The sequence below is a fragment of the Pimephales promelas genome, chromosome 10 (assembly GCF_988280905.1).
Source record: "Pimephales promelas chromosome 10, fPimPro1.hap1.1, whole genome shotgun sequence".
Lineage (NCBI taxonomy): Eukaryota > Metazoa > Chordata > Actinopteri > Cypriniformes > Leuciscidae > Pimephales > Pimephales promelas.
The window spans coordinates 35,867,853-35,888,997 of NC_142778.1; the positions used below are offsets into that span (position 1 = coordinate 35,867,853).

Genomic DNA, 21,145 nt, shown 5'->3' on the forward strand with positions numbered 1-21,145 from the left:
CACCATATTCAACTAAAAACTGGAAACTTTAACGCTCATTTACACGACAACGGCTTTTCGGGGTAACTAAATCACACTTTTGACAACGGGTTTTATATGATCGTTTTGAAAACTTTTGTGTAAACTACAAAAACACAAATCTGTACTAAATATAACATCATGCGCATGCTTATTAGTGCATGTGTTTCATTCCGCGAGATTTTTATAACGCTGTCGCCTGAAACGCAAAGGAAATACTTTCCAGTTTTTAGTGAATCGTTGTCATGTAAACATACCCAAAATAATTTATAGAAAATCTAATTATTCATTTTGTTGCCATGGATTCTGTTAGAGCTAACAAAAATTGTTGTCCCAAAAGTGACCAACTGACCTGTTTTCCCAGGACATGTCCTGTTTTCATATAACAATATAACCATTTTCTATCCATACATGACAGAGGAGGCATAACCTACTTTAAATGTATTGAAATTAATAAGGTATCTTTGAGTAAACTTCGAGTATCATTTGAGTAGGCCCATCTGTTTGCCGGGCCGAGTGTCATGGTTTTTGGTAATCAAAATACGGTCACCCTACATAAACTGCATTAAAAGCACTGGCCATAAAAATACCAAACAAAAAAAAATATGACTGTATAAGAGAAAGATTTTTTTCCTGGCCTTGCTAAAGTCAGTGATTTATAAACATAACAAGAACACACTTAACTTAAACTTTTCTATCTCTGTAACAAATTTCAGTAGGACTCCAACAAGTTTCATTAACAATATCGGGTGAAAAAATGTGAACATTTCACCTGAAGTGCTCAATTAGAATCAATTCTTTAGGAGAAAAAACACAAAAAAAGCTGAAATGTGCATGTAGCAACTGCTTCATAATTCATGTTTGATATCAGAACAACACAGTTGTTGTTGTTGAACCTGCATCATACTAAAACCAAAAATGCACAAGGCACAAGACCTCAAGTATTTGTAAGACAAACGCTTGATTAAATAGGCAACCGAGCAGTGAATGTCATATATATCTACATCTTACATTTGAAATTAAAACAAGTTTTTTTGTGCATAATGGAATGCATATGCAGCTGATAATTTAATAGTACAGTATATTCATCTGTTTCAGTCCTCAAAGAGTTAAAAGCCGGTCTACAGGCCTGCTGTAGTGTGACAGAAATAAGCAGAGACTCTGAGAGGAGGAAAGAGAGGCCAGGACACGCTTATTTGGCAACCCTGCAGTGCCACGCAGAGGGACTTTCTTCTTGTAACCGCTTCATTTTCTTTCCGAAGAAGATCCACCAGCAGATACCGATCAGAACACACACCACAGACTCAACATAGTAACCGTCCAGTGTCGTCACACACGCGCCGCCCTCTCGGACACAGAGCTGAAGACAATATAAGAACAGGTTAAAAGGTAGAGGCACACTTAAAGGGGTGGTTCAGGATTTTGGACATCAGGCCTGTGTGTTATTTATCAGTGGAGACGGTTTTCACAAAATTTTCATCCAGTTGTTCCAGTTAGGGCTGGGTATTGAGACAAATTTCACAATTCGATTCGATTTCGATTCACAAGCTTGCAATTCGATTCGATTTCGATTTGATTCGATTCAATATCAATTATTTTGGATATCAGTTACAATAAATGGCAATTTTTCTCAAGGGAATCAAATCTCTTAACTAATGCTGTAAACTATGGGAGTCTAGTTGTAGCCTATAGGCTTCATTAGCCTAATATGAAGGTAATAATGAACTGTTTTGTAGCTATACAAACACTTAAATTACACTTTTATTTATTTTTATAATAATAAGATTATATGAAATATAAACATTTAAATGGTGGCTGTCATAAAAACTTGCCATAGTTATTCAAATATGCATTAAATATTGAAGAACATTAAGATTATAATGCATATGTAATATGGTGTATATATTTAGCAAAATGCTCCACTCTGGAGTTATTTTTTCTAGCTGACTAATGAGTTGATGTGGGTTTTCTGAGGTAAATATGACGATACATTGATTACAAGCTGTTTAACTGACGTCTATCCGCGGTTGAAACGCAGATTGAGCGAATCAATGTGACATGATACGGATTTCGATAAGTTGTCCTCTATCTTTAACACACTTTCAGATGCTCATTCATGTTTATTTGGCGCTGTGACTGGTATTATTAACCCGGAAGAGAGATCAACGCTGCTGCTTCTCCAGAGCGATCTCACGCCACAGCGCCAAAACGCTATTTATGTTTTTGAATTTCTAAAGAAAATGGACGTAATTTGAAAATTGAGACTTTGTTTCATATCAATAGTAACAAAGGACAAAGATTATTGTGAGTTTTTGGATGCACGCAGCCGCGATACAATGATCCATTCATTCAAACGAAACAGGATGACTAATCGATTCTTGAGATTTAAGAACCGATATCGGTTCGTAAAAATGAGAATCGATTAATATCGAGAAATCAATATTTATTACCCAGCCCTAGTTCCAGTTGCATAGTTCGCCAGTGCTAGGCAAGCGCGAGTCAACGGTAACTGCTAGCCTGCCATTAATAACAGTTTTACACCAAAAGCAAATCAATTATAACGCCAGTCGCCAGACTATCGCTGTAATGTCTGTTGAGAGAATAATGTTAGAAATTAAACTACCCAGGCTCACTTGGAAATGAGGTCCGATGTCCAAAATCCTGAACCACCCGTTTAAATACTACGAAATAGCGAACACCTGGAAGTATAAAGATACCGACCCCTGCTTCCTCAGCCGATCCGCACGTCTGACCCGGCGCTCCCTGGCACTCCTTAAAGGTCAGCGGGTCAACCAGCCATAGAGCGAGAGTTGAGGGCCAGTTCCCGCCTAGATTCGTCACAGTGTTCAGAAGGGTCATGTAGGTGCCACCTATCACTGGGTCGCTGACCTTGGCATGAAAGGCCATGCAGGCCACATACATGCTGTACAGCGCCACCTAGTGGAGGAAGAGACAATCCAACCCCATTACATTCTAAACAGTCAATGAATCACTTTAATAATATTACATCATGAAATAAAATGTATATCAATGTATACCAATATAGAATTATATAGTAAAATATATGTAAATAAATGTATGCGTGTGATTTATCCTGATAGTTATTTTTTTTTTTTTTACATATATACACATTATAACATTATATTACAGGTTTTCTCTTTATTATTTCATTTTGTAACATTATTTTTATACATTTATATAAAAAATGTACTGTTATATTATATGATTTTAATATAATTATTCTAAATAGATTTTTAATATATTGTTATATAATAATATTATACATAATATCTAGATATGTAAATATATATGCAATTATTATTTTGTATATATTTAAATACACAAATACCAAAGTAAACGTGTGTGTATGCGATTTATTTGTGAGTTATTATTATGTCATTGTTATATTATATGATTATTAATTATATTGGTAACACTTTACAATCAGGTTTAATTTGTTAACATGAACTAACAATGAACAATATTTCTACAGCATTTATTAATCTTAGTTAATATTAATCACATTTCTTGATGAATTTTAAAATCCAACATTGTATCTGTTCACATTTGTGAATGCACTGTGAACTAATATGAACAATGAAAAGATGCAATTTTATTAACTATACCATAACAAATATATTACTCACTGTTAGTTCATGATAGTTAATGCATTAACAAAAGTTAACAAATGAGACTATTGTAAAGTGTTACCATTACATTATTATTTGAACTAATCTTAAAAGCATGATTATAGAGATGCAAAAATGTGTGTGATTTTTCTTGACATTTTGTACAAATTAAAAATAACACTTATTATATTATAGATTTTCTCTTTATTATTATTTAATTTGTATATATATTATTGTTATAGAATTCAATATTATTTATTATAAAAGATATAAAACATTATTCACATTTATTTTTATAGCGCTTTTCACAGCAAAGCTATACAGGAAATATTACATTTTAGAGTGATCTGCTAAGTTATGTATTTCAGAAATGTACATATACACAAAAAATGTATTAATTTAAACAATGTAATAAATTAAGGCAGAAACAATGAGCTCATCGAAGTAATGCATACTTGTTTGTTAACAAATGGTTATAACATTTAAGAAAAATGTAGCATTGGTGCATGTTGAATGAATGAAACTGCTGACACATGCATGTGAACTAACCTGATGTGCGGCGTAGCTCAGCAGAACAACCGCGTAATAATACAGCGGAAAGCCCTGGTCCTGCCGAACACTCGGGGTCCACCAGACCAGCAGGGCGTACTCTAGACCAATCAGCAGCCTTCGAGGAACACAAGCCACACGATTACTGTTCACACAGCGCTTACACCAAGAGTCAATGCATGAGTACATCAGATCTGCCCAAACTTTGTCAATTTTTAATTCCACTTTGAAAACGTATCTTTTTTCAATTTTTAAAAAAAAAAAAAATAATTCACCTTAGTTCATAGGTTTTCCATTTTTTTGTTCTTTCTTCATATACTTTGGTCAACACCAGTTGTTTTTAACGTGCTACACACAATCCTCTTGTATTGTATTGTGTGGATTGTTAGTACCTGAATGGGAAGGCCTTGTAGAAAACGTCCAGTGGTCGTGGCCCAGCGGTGTATTTGCTGATCACCAGAGGCAGCAGGATCTGCAGAGGCACCATGGGAACTGCCAGCAGAGCCAGTTGCTCTTTAGGAACGCCGGCTTCCACCAGCTTGAGCCCCGTCACAGCGTCCGCTGCAGAGAAACCCATCTGAGAAGAGGCCGAGAGGGACGAGTTAGATCATCCCTGTTTACTGTTATATTTTAATGCACTTTGTAGCATTTTTTATTATATTTTTATGAGCCAATGGAACAGAATTTTGTTCATATGTGCACTCTAAATGACAATAAAAAGCTTTCTATCTATCTATCTATCTGTCTGTCGGTCTATCTGTCTGTCTATCTATTTATCTGTCTGTCTATCTATCTATCTATCTATCTGTCTGTCTGTCTGTCTGTCTATCTATCTAACTATCTATCTGTCTATCTATCTATCTATCTGTCTGTCTGTCTATCTATCTATCTATCTATCTGTCTGTCTGTCTGTCTGTCTGTCTGTCTGTCTATCTAACTATCTATCTATCTATCTATCTATCTATCTGTCTGTCTGTCTGTCTGTCTGTCTATCTAACTATCTATCTATCTATCTGTCTGTCTATCTATCTATCTATCTATCTATCTATCTGTCTGTCTGTCTGTCTGTCTGTCTGTCTATCTATCTAACTATCTATCTATCTGTCTATGCGTCTATGTGTCTGTCTATCTATCTGTCTGTCTATCTATCTATCTATCTGTCTGTCTATCTAACTATCTATCTATCTATCTGTCTATGTGTCTATCTATCTGTCTGTCTGTCTGTCTATCTATCTAACTATCTATCTGTCTATGCGTCTGTCTATCTATCTGTCTGTCAGTCTATCTGTCGGTCTGTCTGTCTGTCTATATATCTATCTATTTATCTATCACTAAAACAATCAAAGCTGTTAAAGCAGGGAGATGGCGGACCGCAGTGACATTACCTTAGCAGTTAGCAGTAGAGCACAGAAGGTAAAGACTGAGGGCATTTTAATGATGGACAGCAAGAGTTTGTAAGTCTCCATAACACCCTGCGTCTCCTCTTTAGGCTTCTTCTTGGTGTGATGGTGTCTGACGTTTTCCTTTTTCAGGACAGCGACCAGAGTGGTAGAGACCATGAACACGATCCCCCAGAAAAACAAGAAGTCTGAGACGGAGCAGAACAGAACAAAGTACAAAGTATCAGGAAACCTGCATCTCGACTCACATGATTCATTTATTTTGGCCTGTTTTAATACTGAAAAAAGATAAGGTAGCATATATATATTCACGTTTTTAATGTTTCTATTCAAATATATTGTATTCAGTGTAATGTATTCCTGTGATCAAAGCTGTATTTTCAGCATCATCATTACTCCAGTCTTCAGTGTCACATGATCCTTCAGAAATCAATCTGATTTGATGCTCAATAAATCTTTCTTATTATAAAGTAAATATTTACTCATCGTCAATGCTGGTTAGGATAAGCGGATTTTTTTTTTTTTTTAGGATTCTTAAAGTAAAAAAAAAACAGAATTGAATTAAAATATAAATATTTTGTAACAAGTTAAATGTTTTTATTGTCACGTTTGAGCATTTTAATGCATCACAGCTAAATAAAAATATTAATATGTCACTGAAATATTAAAATCCAACTAATGCTAAAAAATACATTCTCACACACACTAAAATCGTACTAATCCCAAAACACACACAAACAATAATGACTCTAACATTTGCATATACCTGAGAGCGTTACAATGCCCCGCTCCTGCGGCTCAAACCTCAGATATTTATTGCAGAAATCGGCAGACTCCAGAGCCAGAAACAGCACATTTCCCAGGAAGTATCCGGCCGTCTGACCCACAGAGTTACAGGTGGAAGCATAACCCACATTCTCCCGGGACAGCATCGTAAGAGCCCAGCCGTCGACAGCGATGTCCTGCGTGGCAGCGAGGAACGCCAGCATGAAGAACACAGCGGTCAGCGTGATCACGTCCGGCCCCTTCTGTCCATCCGTCTGAAGCATCGAGTCCACCGCGAACGACAGGTAAAGCATGAAGAGACCCAGCAGGTACTGAGTGGGAACCAGCCACGACTTCCTCCTTCCAAACCGCTTCACGTACAGCGAGTCCACCAGAGGAGCCCAGAACAGCTTCAGACTGAAGGGCCAAAACACAAAGCTAAAGTACGCCTGGTCCTTGTAGCTGACGTTCTTACTCTGCATGATGAGAGGGATGCTCCCGGCCAATCCTAAAGGAATTCCCTGAAGCACATACAGGAATAATAACAGTGCAACATTGCTCAGTTCTCCGTTGATCCCATTAGACGCTTTCGCTTGTCCATCATCCAGGTCTGAGGTTTGAAGAAGGGCCTCCTCGTCATCCTCCATTTCTAGCTTGGACTCTCTTGCACGCATGTCTGAGTTGGACATCGCAGGCTTCCGCTGCCTCCCGTTCTTGTGTGCGACAGATTTAGACGCCTCCATTTTAATCTGCCAGGCATCAATCCAAATATGTCCTTAAAACACCTGCATGTACAAAAAGCAATGAAAACAGTCGTCTGTGAAAAACTACAGATCGACCGATAATCGGTTTTACCGATATTTTTCCCAATATTTCAGCATCTCCCCATAATCGGGCAGCGGTTTTGTAATATCGGATTGCAGGGATAAATGGCAATTGCGTACAAGACCAGCATTAAAGCACAGATATTATTTAAAAAAGATACTTTAGTGACAGTGCACTATATATATATAATTTTTTATATTTTTTATTATTTTTTATATATATATTTTATTTTTTATACATTTATTGCCCTCTTTTTATTGATTGTTTGTTTTGTATACAGGGCGGGAGTGCAGAAATTACAGTATTTAAAAAGTGTTAAACAGTTTGTTATCATTGTTTACAGTTATATAATCATTATAATGGTTAAAAATAGAAAAAAACAACAACAGATAAATAAATATCAGTTCTGTATATCGGTTCTTGGGCACATAAACATGCTAATAATTGGTACTGGTAATAAAATATCAATATCAGTCAATCTCTAGACACACTTTGTTCAGATCAGTGCTGTTGTTATAATGTCAAAAATAGAAATAAACCAAAATATAGGCTAAATAAATATCGGTTCTGTATATCGGTTATCAGGCACATAAACATGGAAAAAATTGGTATCGGTAATAAAATATCAGTCGATCTCTAAAAAAAAAAAAATTAAACAGCATTAGATCTTATTGAAAGACAAGTGTGCATTTCTCTCTGACATTAAAACACATGAAAGATGATAAATGATTCGTATGTCACGTGACGTAAAGATGAAAAAACATAACATCAGATTCGAGACATTATCGTGCAAGATATTCATTTACAGTGAGTTTGATCATCAGACATACTCAAAACGAGAGGATGAGGTAGCCATGAGATGATAAAGAAGAGGAAGAAATAATCCTGATTCATGGTTACCTTGCACTATGATGACAATCCACATGACAAGCCAAGACATTAATGAATCAATGAACACAATGTTATAAGAATGACGGGAAAACACACTGTTCTGTGACTTCAAATGAGCAGCACTTTACTGAGACAAAAACATACACGAAAATATTACTTGTACCTAGTGTGTACAAGACGCAGGGAAGCGCTGTGAGTACACCTGACTGCTGAAGTGAGGAGGAAGCCGGAGCGGTGCGTCAGTTAAAAGTGTCCGACAGCTTCAGCTGACGTGTCTTACAGCGTTCGTTTTTAGTTCCGCCCGGTTTCATATTATTTACACAGAGAAATAATCCGTCCAAGCATAGATTTCTCAGTTTACCGACACATTAATCTATATTAATATAACAGTGTCGTTGTCGAGTATTACAGTTTCTGTGGTTAATCGACAATGCGAGTTGATATTTACTTCTGAGAAGTTAGTATTATGATGTCTCATCTCATTAGGAAACTTCCCAAAATGTTTCTGTCACTGTAGTGACTTTAATTATGGGTATATATTATGATATATGATGGAGAGCTTTAGCCTTTGTTCTGTTAGTATTTATGTATGTATGTCCGAGCAAATCTAGTTGAAGTATGAAATGTTTACTTTATGGTCCGCACCGCTAACGTGACCGGGTCATTGCCATAGAGACGAAACTACAACACAGGAGTTTGAACGTCCACTCTCGCTGTAAAACTGGTAAGCTTATATTTAATTTACACTTAAAAATACCCTTTTTAAATACCTACCTTTTTTATTATTAAATTGATCTTTTTTTCATTGAAATGTAATATTGGAAAGATCAGATACAGGAAAGCACATCCTCATCCAAGATCAAATAATAAACAGTGCAATTTATTTTAAAAGAAAGTTACATTAAAAAAAAAAAAATGGAGACCAATTCCTGGAAGTTAACGGGTTAAATTATCTGTATTTATACATTCTGGTTAATATTACCACTGGCAATTGCATTTAGTATCCTCTTAAAATCATATTTTAATAACATCAAAACTAAGGAAAATAAAGTTAACGTTAAACAGCGGCCAATGAAAAAGTATGGTTTAAGTTACTGGCTAACTTATACTGATGATTCACTGTCCTCTGCTTTCCGCCTGCAGTCAGTCAGTCATGTCAAATCCCGAGCATCAGTGTGCTAATCCTGGAAATCCAGTGTTCTCCTGCATGGACAAACCAGGATCTCACTCATCACCTGAAGATCCGGCAATAGCCAGATCTCAGAACCTGATGTTTAAAACTACATCCAGCGACTACGGGGCTCGATCAGCGACGTTTGAATCCTCGCCCTCTTCCTATCACCCCATATCCCAGACCTTCTCACAACACCTCGGATTGTGCGGGATGTATCAGGACAATTCCTTCAACACCAGCTTGGACCACAGCCATGTGTATATCCCAAATGACAAAACTCAAGGGAACTAAGGGACAGTGACCAAACACATTTGTCTTATTTGAGTTGTTTTGCTTTTGCAATTGATCTTTTTAACAATGTTTGTCCAGTATTGTGCATGCTTGATGGCTGTAATAAATGAAAAGTTACAAGTGTACGAATAAAACATTTCTCCAGCCTTACCAGTCTTTATTTATGGTGTCACATGACTAAGTGAAGCATAAAACTTTACATTTTAATGTAGCATGTGTGTGCATATGTAGGCTATTATATATTTATTAGTGCCGTCAAATCGATTAATCGCATCTAACATAAAAATTTGCAAAAGTATGTGTGTGTATGTACATGCGTATACATACACACAAGCTATCAGTCTCTCTCTGATGTTGAATGACAAAATAACCTTTAGTACATGATAAGTGTATAGTGTATACTGCGTTATTTGGGACACAATTTTTGACATTGAATTGTGTGAACCGACAGTAGCCTATAGAAATACCAGGTTCTCCTGAAACTTTGTAATACTTGGGCCTTGTATAGGTTCATCTTGGATAATTATTGTTAGGATAAATATGCTTGCATATCCATTTCTGTCTATAAATCATTTCTTGTACTGTACACACACTCATAAGACATGTGCTAGTTATTATCCATAAGGAGAATTGCATGTGGTATATTCATGAATGGAGTTGTTTGTCTCTATAGACTCTTTTAGCGAACCTGACAGTCTCCTTTCTTTTCTATATGGACTTGTTATTCTATTTGTTGGTTTCAGCCTATGTCCGACATCCAATTTTATCTAACAGAGATCTCTGCATGAAAGAAAGACCCACGACGGCTACTACATTTCTCTCCGAAAATTCAGGATATTAAATTAAATTGAATGTGGAGGATTTTAATTGTGATAAGATGATTGACGGCATATGTACAGGCCAGGGCAAGTAGTATGTTCTTTCACTTAAAATCAGTACATACTTTAGGGCACAAGGAGGCGGTTTTGTGTGGTGTTTCCACAAACACACTTCCGGGTTGGCCGAGCTGCCGAGAAATCTGGTTCGCATTTTGCACGAACGTCGTCAAAACACAAACTCTTCAGGGTGTGCCGTCGACTTTCTGCTCTTTTCAGAACAAAATCAACTGTCTGAAAGTGTTCATCAAGTGCAACCGTGTATACACAGGACATCGCAAAGCCTATATAAACAGTAAGTGTTTGCTTGATTATTTATGATTGAAGCATAACTAGTACCAGTGATGCATTCAAATACCTCCTCGCTCAAAGACTTGCGGTTGGATATTCAGATTTATTTTCGCTATAAATCCAGTGCCCTGTCATAGAAATACAAATAATATCACGCGCACTGCTCTTATAACTCATACATGTCTTGTTAACAGTAACTTACAGATGTTACTTAAAATGAAAGTAACTTAAAATTAATCTGCAATAAATCAAATTTTATGGCATTAAACATATATATATATTAGGGCTGTGCAAAAATTAATTGCGATTAATCGCATCCAAAATAAAAGTCTGTGTTTACATAATATATTTGTGTGTGCTGTATATAATTATTTTGTATATATAAACACACACACATGTATGTATATATTTAAGAAAATGTGTTATTCATATATAAAATATTTATATAATATAGATTATGTATTTATAAATATATACAGAATTTAAGCGCAAATAATTCTTCAATATATACATGCATGCATAGGTATTTATATATACAACATAATTATATACAGTACACACAAATATATTATGTAAACACAGACTTTTATTTTGGATGCGATTAATCGCAATTAACTTTTGCACAGCCCTAATATGTATATATATATATATATACACACACACACACACACACACACACAAGTAAACAGAAAATGAGTGATTGGAGATGCAAACATAAACACTCCGTTAACGCTTTCCTGATTCAGTTTCTTCACTATTCTGATTTGCGAAATATTTCACAGTACAATTTTTGTTAGTTAAAGGGTTAGTTCACCCAAAAATGAAATGAAATATTTACTCACCCTCAAGTTGTTCCAAACCTCTATGTGTTTATTTGTTCTGCTGAACACAAAGGAAGATATTTGGAAGAATGTTTTAATCAAACAGATCTCATTCCCCATTGACTACCATAGTGGTAGTCAATGGGGAATGAGATCTGTTTGATTAAAACATTCTTCCAAATATCTTCCTATCTTCCATTTTTGGGTGAACTAACTCTTTAACCCTTTTCCGTGTCCTTAACTTCCCTATTCTGTTTTGTGAAACGTTTCACAGTACAATTTTGATCAGACTATACATCTGTTGGAACTCATGATAATAATTATAATAATCTACATTTTCTCTAAAATGAATCTGCAATAAATCAAATTTCATGGCATTGAACATATATATTGTACTTGTAGAATTGCTCACCATGGTTAATAAAAAAAAGGAAGAAGAGAAGAAAAGGAGGAAGACACTGAAAAAGAATTCAGCACGCAAACCTCATTACTGCTCAAAGTGTGGGATGAGCTTCAGTGTGAAAACACGGTTCACGAGACACATGCGCATTCACACCGGAGACAAGCCCTACCAGTGCCAGCACTGTGACATGTGCTTCAGATCACAGGAGAACCTGTCCGAACATGCACGCAAACACACCGACGACAGACCTTATCACTGCTCTCAGTGCGGCAAGGGCTTCGTACGACCGGGAAGACTCGAAATCCACTGGAGAATCCACACTGGAGAAAGGCCACATCACTGCTCTCAGTGTGACAAGAGCTTCAAGAGCACAGAGGAGCTGCAGAGCCACACGCTCACACACGCGGCAGAGAGACGTCACCACTGCTCTCAGTGCGAGCGGAGCTTCAGGAGAAACGGTCAGCTGGTCAGACACATGCGGACACACACCGGGGAGAAACCGTACCGGTGCACGCAGTGTGAGAAGCGCTACTCGCGGGCAGAACACCTCCGGGACCATCAGATCAGAGCTCACCAAAACAACACACACGTCCACTGAGAGTAATGTGCAGCAGACAAAACACACACACGTGAGCCATTCGCCTTTCACGAATCAGAACGCTCTCAGCGCCTGAAACCTTTCACAAATCATAATATACCGCACTCGCCCCCATGTCATCCAAGATGTCCATGTCTTTCTTTCTTCAGTCGAAAAGAAATGAAGGTTTTTGATGAAAACATTCCAGGATTTTCTCCATATAATGGACTTCAATGGGGACCAAACGGTTCAAGGTCCAAAAGACAGTTTCAGTGCAGCTTCAAACTAGGGCTTTAAACGATTCCAGACGATGAATAAGGGTCTTATCAAGCGAAACGATCACTCATTTAATAAATAAATAACAAAGTTTAAGTTTTATAAGCTCAAATGCTCGCCTTGCTCTGTTCTGTGATGCACGTTTGTGACTCTCCTGTCATTTGGTTCATTCATAACGAATTGACTTGAAAAAAGATTCGTTCATTTTGATGAATGAGTTTGAACAGGAGAAATGACCAATCGTTTCGCTAGATAAGACCCTTACTCATCGTCTGGTGTCGTTTGAAGCTGCACTGAAACCTGGACCTTGAACCGTTCGGTTCCCATTGAAGTGCATTATATTGAGAAAAATCCTAGAATGATTTCATCGAAAATTTCTTTTCGGAAAGAATGACATGGACATCTTGGATGAGTAAATTATCAGCCGAAGTTATTAAAAGTGAACTTCTCCTTTAAATGTTATTAAAACATGGGGAGGCAAACTGTTGACTAGCACACTTGTTCTTATTTCCTATTTTTCTACAGATGGCACATTGGAAAAGCTTAAATGAGGACGTGGGTGACGAGTGGTGGGACACGGCATACAAGTTGTTTCTTGAAAGCGATCCAAAAGCGATGATTTTGAGTCATTCTGAATTATATATGAAGAATGATAATTGGAATGATTATGGATTCTGCAACAACACACTGGTTCCTCCAACTGGGAAGTTCCGTGATGTCTCCAAAAGGGCCATTTTGGTGGTGATTTCAAGAGCAAGGAAAATTCATTGGAAGGTGTGGAAGGATCTAGATCAGCCATCTTCTACACCCGATGTACCGGATCTGGACCAAAATGACAAGAAACTTATAAACTGTGTTATTGGCCTGATCTATAGAGAGGACGGCAGCCCAAGACCATTTAATAGTTGAACACTATCGATCGATACTGTACGTCTGAACTAAATTAATTTGTAAGTGCCTCATTAAAGGGTTAGTTCACCCAAAAATGAAAATTAAGTCATTAATTACTCACCCCCATGCTGTTCCAACCCCGTAAGATCTTCGTTCATCTTCGGGACACAAATAAAGATATTTTTGATTGAATCTGAGAGCTGGATCAGTCCTACATAGACTGCCTAAGGGACTGGCTCTTGACGGTTCATAAAGTCATTAAAGAAAATGTTTAAATATTCCATGTGCCTACAGCGGCTCAATTATAAGTTTATCAAGCGACGAGACTACTTTTTGTGCGAAAAAAACAGAAATAACGACTTTTTTCCACTATTCCATTACTTCCTTATGAGCGCATGCGCGAGAACTGAGACGAGGACGTTCTCATTCGTCTACTTCTTGTTACCGGCTGCTCACCGCTTAGGAGTTTTACCGCCACCTACCGTATAAAATGATGATCCATATATAAGGCGCTCCGGATTATAAGGAACACTGTCGTTTTTTGAGAAGATTAAAGGCTTTTAAGTGCACCTTATAGTGCGGAAAATATGCTAATTGAAAAGCGTATGTACAGCGCGCATCTTCCTCTGCTTGAAAACAGAAAGTTTTGCGCTTCCAGCACATCATTTTATACGGTAGGGGGCAGTAATACTCCTAAGCGGTGAGCAGCCGGTAACAAGAAGTAGACGAATGAGAACGTCCTCGTCTCAGTTCTCGCGCATGCGCCCATAAGGAAGTAATGGAATAGTGGAAAAAAGTCGTTATTTATGTTTTTTTCGCACAAAAAGTAGTCTCGTCGCTTGATAAACTTATAATTGAGCCGCTGTAGGCACATGGAATATTTAAACCTGTTCTTTAATGACTTTATGGGCCGTCAAGAGCCAGTCCCTTAGGCAGTCTATGTAGGACTGATCCAGCTCTCAGATTCAATCAAAAATATCTTTATTTGTGCTCCGAAGATGAACGAAGGTTTTACGGGGTTGGAACAGCATGGGGGTGAGTAATTAATGACTTAATTTTCATTTTTGGGTGAACTAACCTTTAAGCCTTTATTAGCAATTTAATAAAATCAGCCCTGATCCTGGGTATAGAATATATATAGTAAGAATATGAGAGGAGTCTTTGGCTTTAGCCAATAGGAGCATACATTACATCATATAGAAAACATCGTATAACAAGTCCAAATGCGGCCGGCTAGATCTTCTCCACACATACATTTGAATCTAGAAAAGCCCTTAAATATAATGAACAACAGATGTTCCCAGTGCACTTAAATAGCACGCTTATACACTATGCAAGACAGTTAAACTTGAACTAATTAAGTGTTTTCTGTAGAATGGTGTGTTAGCATACTAAGTTAATAACAAATGATCTTTGCAACAAAGTGAATCAATCAAAACTTTGCTTTTTGCTTTGCTTTTGCAGGACAATAACTTTATTCTAGAGCTGCTGTAAAGCCTAAACAATGTTACCGTACTTTAATTTCCTATTTTTACTATAAAGCTACTTTGTTAAAGTTTGCATCACTATAATAGTGCGTATGGTTATTCTGTTGCGTCTTCTAATGAAATGAAAAACATTTAGTGTGCAGAGACTGAATATACGAGATGGTATCATTTTTTGTATAAGAAAAATTTCTTCTTTTTCTTTTAATTTTCTTCATATTATGTATCTATCAGTTACTAATATACTTTTCATTTGCATCCATAGACTATTAACTCGAGATTAAGGTCTTGTTTTGTTGTTATATACAGCAAATTATGTCCAGTATTGTGCATATTTGTTGCAATAAACAGTTATTGGGAAGATTGTCAAAATTATGAGTGTGAATAAAACCATTTCTTTGGGCTAACCAGTCTTTCTGTGTGGTTTCATATTAAAAACAACATGTTAATGTAGATTTGTGCATTGATTAGAACTGCACCGATAATCGTGGATGTTCAGGAGCTGGATGGAGACGTGCTGCCCTGTATGATCTCCCGAATCTTGTCTGTATCAGTTCGCAGGGCTTCATTTCGTGGGTCGATTTCTAGAGCCGCTTGATAATCCAGAAGACCTAAAAATATCAGATTGGTTTAAGTTTATGCAAAAAATTAAGAATGCATTTCTAAATTTAAATCCTGAGTTTGAATTAAATTTGCAAAAAGGATGCAGAATTTAAATTTAATTTGAACTAAAATCTTTAAAAGATAAATTTCCATAACCTAAAAGTAATTTTTTTAAAGATTTTACTTCAAAATAAATGTATGTAAAATTCTGAGAAGTACAGAGAACCCAGAATGCTCTAATTTACATGTGTATATAAGTGAAGTCTTATTTTGATTAAGATTTATTCTGATATCAGAGATCATATTTTGTTCATCTGAATAGTGTAATTAATGATGGATGTGCAAATTACTTTGGACAGCACTGAACAGACTCTACTATCATCATGAACAGAGGCCATGAAATGACTGGAATCCGTCATTTAAATTCAGATTTTTTTTCTCTATCAGCTGCTCAAAGTGATTTCAGTGCATAGATTTATCACACATTTACATAGGTAACAGTATGTTTATGACTGCAGAGATATGAACAGAAAAAGCAGAATATGCTCCAGTACCTTCCACATAGAGCTGAAGCTCACAGAACGCTGTTCCTCGCCTCACGTGAGCCTTCAGTCGAGCAGCAGCGTTCGCAGCGACCGCAGGCGTCAGCAGCTCAAGCGCCTGAGAAAGAGTGAGCCAAATCAGTCCTATGAAGCTGTCTATGAAGAATATGTCATTTAAAAGAGGAAAAACTGACCTGAGAGCTGTCCTCAATGGCTTTGTGCAGATTTCTCAGTTTGAGATGACAGGCCGCTCGATTAGAAAATAAAGCCGGGATCTTCCGGTTGAGCTTTATGCCGAGATTATAGGCGTTGACAGCGGCCTGGAAGTTTCCTGCCATGAACAATTTACTGCAAAAACAGAAAAGACAAAGTAGGTGATTGTGGTATTTAAAACTATATTTCTTTAAAACAAATAACTCAAATAACTTGAAAACAATTCAACATTTATAATAATTATAAATGTTTCTTGAGCATCAAATCATCATATTAGAGTAATTTCCGAAGGATCATGTGACACTGGAGTAATGATGATAAACATTCAGCTTTGATCACAGGAATACATTACACTTTACTATATATTACAATTGAGAACAGTTCTTTTGAACAGTAATAATATTTCACTGTTTTTATGTATTTTTTCTATCAAATAAATTAAGCCTTGGTGACTTCTTATGAGTGCATCATCTTACTGACTCTAAACTTGTGATCAGTAGTGTATATATAAAAGCAAATAAACTGATTGAAGACAATTATATGTTGATTTATGATCTGTTTGGTCTGTGACCCCTCTGAGTGTGACCTGTGAAACTCACTTGCCCTTCTCCTTCAGCCAGTCTGGGTTTCTCTCTTCCTCGTTCAGGTCTTCCAGCTCAGCCAGATCCGTGTCCACTGCTCTCCTGGCCTCCGCCTGCTTCTTCAACCACTGCTCACACACACACACACACACGGATATGATATGCGTATTAGGGATGCATCGATATGAAAATTTTGGCCGATACTAAAAACTGATTGTTGATATAATTTTTAAGAGCCTCATTACAAAAGCCATGTCCCAAACACACAATTATCATGTTTTCATTACAATTTTATGTTGCTTATATGACAGACTTGCTTCACATGCACTGAACTGTATTTTTCCTTTTTTACAATCATATTTCAAGCAATTCAAAAGCATCATGTTGGACAGTGTGCATCTGAAGTCTCTCAGCTGAAGCAAATAATCCATCATTTATTGGCTTTAATATATCGGCCAAATTTTCTTATCAGGCCGATAACGATAACATTAAAGGAGTAGTTCACTTTTGAAAAAACTTTTGCTGATAATTAAATTTACTCACCCCCATGTTATCCAAGATGTCCATGTCATTATTTCTTCAGTTGAAAAGAAATTAAGGTTTTTGATGAAAACATTCCAAGATTTTCTCCAAAAAATGGACTTCAATGGGGTCCAAACGGTTCAAGGTCCAAACGAGAGTTTCAGTGCTAACTGCAAACTATTCAAAGGGCTTTAAATGATTCCAGGCGATGAATATGGGTCTTATCAAGCAAAAAGATCGCTTATTTAATAAATAAATAACAAAGTTTAAGTTTTATAAGCTCAAATGCTGTTCTGTGATGCGCATTCGTGACTCTCCTGTTCGAACTCATTTATCAAAATGAACGAATCTTTTCCCGAGTCAACTCATTCATTTTGTTCGTGGAAAGAACCAAATGACGCGAAAAAAGATTCGTTCATTTTTGATAAATGAGTTCGAACAGGAGAGTCACAAACGAGCTTCACAGAACAGAGCAAGGCGAACATTTGAGCTTATAAAACTTAAACTTTGTGGTTGTTTTTTTTTTTAAATGAGCGATCATTTCACTTGATAAGACCCTTATTCATCATCTGGAATCGTTTAAAGCCCTTTGAACAGTTTGCAGTTTGTACTGAAACTCTCATTTGGACCCCATTGAAGTCCATTATATGGAGAAAATCCTGGAATGTTTTCACCAAAAACCTTGATTTCTTTTCGACTGAAGAAAGAAAGACATGGACATCTTGAACTACTCCTTTAAGAATGAATCAATATTGGCCGATACCGTCATGGTGGCCGATATATCGTTGGTCCCTAATGTGTGTGATCCTCAACATTACTAAATGGATGTAGTGCTAATCTCTGTGTTTAAAGCAGATCTGACCTCTTCCTCCTCCGGGACGCGAGACTCTCTGAGCGCGGTGGGAAACACTCGTGGAGTGAAGCTGATCTTAATACAGCCAGCTGATCTGGGAACAGGCAGATCTTTTGGCTTCGGTTTGATGCTTCTCTGCCCTAGCAAGAAATATGGCAACTATATTGTGACTTCTGCTTTCTGATACGAAGAGCCAAACATCACGACAGCGCCTGAGAAGAACAGTGTAACGTTCTCACCAGATGTAGTGTTGCTGTGATTGTGCAGTGGTGTGATCGCAGGTGGAACGTTTGCACGCTCTGTTTTCTGATAAACCGGTTTGTTGTCGTGCTTGCCGGATCCTTGCAGCATTTGCCGGTTCTCCTTTTCTTCTGCGGTTTTTCTCTGTGTTTCTCTCCAGAAATCCAGTTCGGCCGTGGCTCTCGCACACTCTTCATCCTTCATCTTCTGGATCCTGTCCCGCTCCTCGTCCTCAAGCTGAAACACAGCCAGAGAATTCAGTGAACTACATTACCATTTACATGAGAAAAAGCTCTGTGCAAAATCATATACAGAAAATAAACTGCATATATGCATTCATTCAAAATAGGGTAGATAAAAAGTACACTAAATCAATAATTTATACATACTGGTAGTATTTGTTGTGCATCCTTTAATAATTTATTATGATTATTAAACAAAAGACAAACTCACACTGCCTATCATTGTAGTACAGTATTAATAATTTAATGAGAATCATAATTAGGGGGGAATGTGCATGAAATGAATCTTCATTTATCATTGATTTAATAATTCTTTATGCAAAATATAAAATAAGATTAAAATGAAGTTAAGTTAAACACTGGAACTGTATATTCTGACATATCAAGAAAGCCGTAAAATCAGTAAATCTGAGAGCAAAACTGAATCTCGACCTTCATCATGGTTTCCAGCGCATATTTCTTCTCCTGCTGAATCCTGGAGGCTTTGGCTTTAGACTTTTCTGCTTCTTTCTCCTGAACTTTGAGAATTGCTCGTTCTCTAATCTCCTTCTGTTTCTCTTTATCTGTGGAACAAAAATATACGCTTTTATAATAAGTGTATGTCTCAAATACAACCCCATAAAAAAAAAGTATACTTCAAGTTCATTTTATTAAGTACCTAAGTAAAGTTCAAGTATATTTTAAGAATACTTTATGTAGTAAGTACACTAAAATCAATGTACTATTCAAATACTACATACAATACTACTTATTATACTAGGCTACTACTAATATCTTTGTTGTATGAATAGCTAAACATACAATACACAAAATAAATGTCTGCTTTTAAAAATATTCACATGCTCAGAATTAGGAAAATATCTGTTTTGATTATGAATTAATATTTTCAAACAATGTAAGACAGTGTGTAAAACTATGTGAAAAAAAATAGTTCATAAAATAGCCCAAAAAAAATAGCCAAGTATACTTAGAATACTTCATTTATATTTTATCAAAGCGTATCTCGATCAAAAGATTGAGTAACTTCTTACACTATAGGCCAAGTATACTTAGACTTTCTGTCAGTAAAGTCAAGTAGGCTATACGTACTGTAAGTGTACTTTTAAGTATATTTCTGAGAAGTACATAAAAAGTACACTTTTTTATTTTTAGTATTAAAAGAAGTTTACTAGTGGAGTATAATTCTATGTAACGTTAATGAATGAAAGATCTCCAACCAATGTTTGTAAAGAGCTGCTCCCAGAATGCATCTCTCCTCTTCTGCAGTGTGAAAACAGCAACGCCGTTTCCAATCCTGGCTTCACTTTTCTCCTCATTTATTGACTCAAATAAGAAAACTTCGAGCAGAAACGGGGGGAAGCTCACCTGTACAACAGTTCAAAACACACGAATCAAGTGAATGATACCGTCGCGTGTTTCTCCAGTCACACATATCATGACTATGGCACGTTAAAGTTACACATTCTATGTAATGCTGACCTTCAGATACTCATCCGTGCAGATGACATGGACGTTTGTGGTCTTCACTCCTTTTAAAGGGACGCTGATGTAAACTGTGTTCTGGTTTTGTGTCCATGTGTGGTCTCTCACTATCAGCGGCATGTCTAACTGACTATCCTGAGCGACACGTAAACACTGGTTGCTACGACGTGGCTAAGGTTGCCAAGGGGCGGTCGATGCGGTCTGTCATTTCGGTTTCCACCAGTCGCTTTCGCCGTCCGCCATATTGGAACGGTCAAAGCCTTTCTGTGAACAATCGAGAGCAAGCGAGTTGCAGAGACCGACACATGTATGAATATTTGGAAAAGACTTGAGCAGAGGATTTTGCTAAACTAACAGAAAAAACATGACATTAAAAGACAAAACATGACATTAAAAAATTACCATTGTAAAACCCTATAATATTGGATAACACATAAAACACAAACCAACACAATGGTATGCTATTTCTTCGGGAATTTAAATCTCAGCAGTTTCACAATCACGACCAATGTTGAGGCATCTTTGTTTCTCGGCGTTTCCCCTCAAAATCAATCTTTATCATACCTAATCATACATGAAATAAAGTAGACAGAATATTTCCATTTCTGTCACAACTCATTTTATGTTGGGTCATACTCTGTGCATAATAATTTGCTACTGTGAGACATGTTAACATTATCACATGTTTTAGATAAAAACATAATTCA

The 21,145-nt window shown here is 36.7% G+C and overlaps 3 protein-coding genes and 1 long non-coding RNA gene across 7 annotated transcripts; 2 read left to right on the forward strand and 2 right to left on the reverse strand.

Moving 5' to 3' along the window:
- Positions 1–607: 607 nt before the first annotated feature.
- slc33a1 (solute carrier family 33 member 1) lies at positions 608–8,332 on the reverse strand. Of its 3 annotated transcripts, none has more exons than XM_039684170.2 (7): positions 8,241–8,332; positions 6,363–7,146; positions 5,582–5,784; positions 4,589–4,773; positions 4,197–4,314; positions 2,740–2,955; positions 608–1,378 (listed from the first exon to the last, which is right to left on the reverse strand). In XM_039684170.2, exons 2-7 carry the CDS (start codon positions 7,102–7,104, stop codon positions 1,211–1,213), a joined length of 1,632 nt encoding a protein of 543 aa, XP_039540104.2. In that variant the 5' UTR covers positions 7,105–7,146; positions 8,241–8,332; the 3' UTR covers positions 608–1,210. The 3 variants fall into 3 exon arrangements, with proteins under 3 accessions (XP_039540104.2, XP_039540105.2, XP_039540103.2); XM_039684171.2 differs by having other exon boundaries at positions 8,222–8,302; XM_039684169.2 differs by having other exon boundaries at positions 8,087–8,302.
- Positions 8,333–8,661: 329 nt separating this feature from the next.
- Positions 8,662–9,692, forward strand: LOC148977448 (uncharacterized). Of its 2 annotated transcripts, none has more exons than XR_016145409.1 (2): positions 8,662–8,801; positions 9,221–9,692. It is a non-coding gene; the product is annotated as an uncharacterized LOC148977448 (long non-coding RNA). The 2 variants fall into 2 exon arrangements; XR_016145408.1 differs by having other exon boundaries at positions 8,671–8,801; positions 9,225–9,692.
- An 824-nt stretch (positions 9,693–10,516) lies between these two features.
- LOC120487786 (uncharacterized) lies at positions 10,517–13,498 on the forward strand. Its single transcript, XM_039684174.2, has 3 exons — positions 10,517–10,712; positions 11,932–12,561; positions 13,311–13,498. The coding sequence occupies exon 2, from the start codon at positions 11,943–11,945 to the stop codon at positions 12,528–12,530; it is 588 nt and encodes a 195-aa protein (XP_039540108.2). The 5' UTR covers positions 10,517–10,712; positions 11,932–11,942; the 3' UTR covers positions 12,531–12,561; positions 13,311–13,498.
- Positions 13,499–15,145: 1,647 nt separating this feature from the next.
- On the reverse strand, positions 15,146–21,074 carry dnaaf4 (dynein axonemal assembly factor 4). Its single transcript, XM_089116548.1, has 9 exons — positions 20,436–21,074; positions 20,174–20,321; positions 19,389–19,519; positions 18,714–18,951; positions 18,484–18,614; positions 17,118–17,227; positions 16,500–16,653; positions 16,318–16,423; positions 15,146–15,771 (listed from the first exon to the last, which is right to left on the reverse strand). Exons 1-9 carry the CDS (start codon positions 20,556–20,558, stop codon positions 15,656–15,658), a joined length of 1,257 nt encoding a protein of 418 aa, XP_088972674.1. The 5' UTR covers positions 20,559–21,074; the 3' UTR covers positions 15,146–15,655.
- Positions 21,075–21,145: the final 71 nt, after the last annotated feature.

Coding starts and splice junctions, on each gene's coding strand:
- slc33a1 (XM_039684170.2), bottom strand. CDS start 7,104: ATGGAGGCGTCTAAATCTGTCGCACACAAGAACGGGAGGCAGCGGAAG. Junction 5,785..6,362: donor GGGCATTGTAACGCTCTCAG/GTATATGCAAAT, acceptor GCTCCGTCTCAG/ACTTCTTGTTTTTCTGGGGG. Junction 2,956..4,196: donor TGAGCTACGCCGCACATCAG/GTTAGTTCACAT, acceptor TTCCTCCACTAG/GTGGCGCTGTACAGCATGTA.
- LOC120487786 (XM_039684174.2), top strand. CDS start 11,943: ATGGTTAATAAAAAAAAGGAAGAAGAGAAGAAAAGGAGGAAGACACTG.
- dnaaf4 (XM_089116548.1), bottom strand. CDS start 20,558: ATGCCGCTGATAGTGAGAGACCACACATGGACACAAAACCAGAACACA. Junction 19,520..20,173: donor GCAGCTCTTTACAAACATTG/GTTGGAGATCTT, acceptor TTTGTTCCACAG/ATAAAGAGAAACAGAAGGAG. Junction 16,654..17,117: donor TGGCTGAAGGAGAAGGGCAA/GTGAGTTTCACA, acceptor CTGTTTTTGCAG/TAAATTGTTCATGGCAGGAA.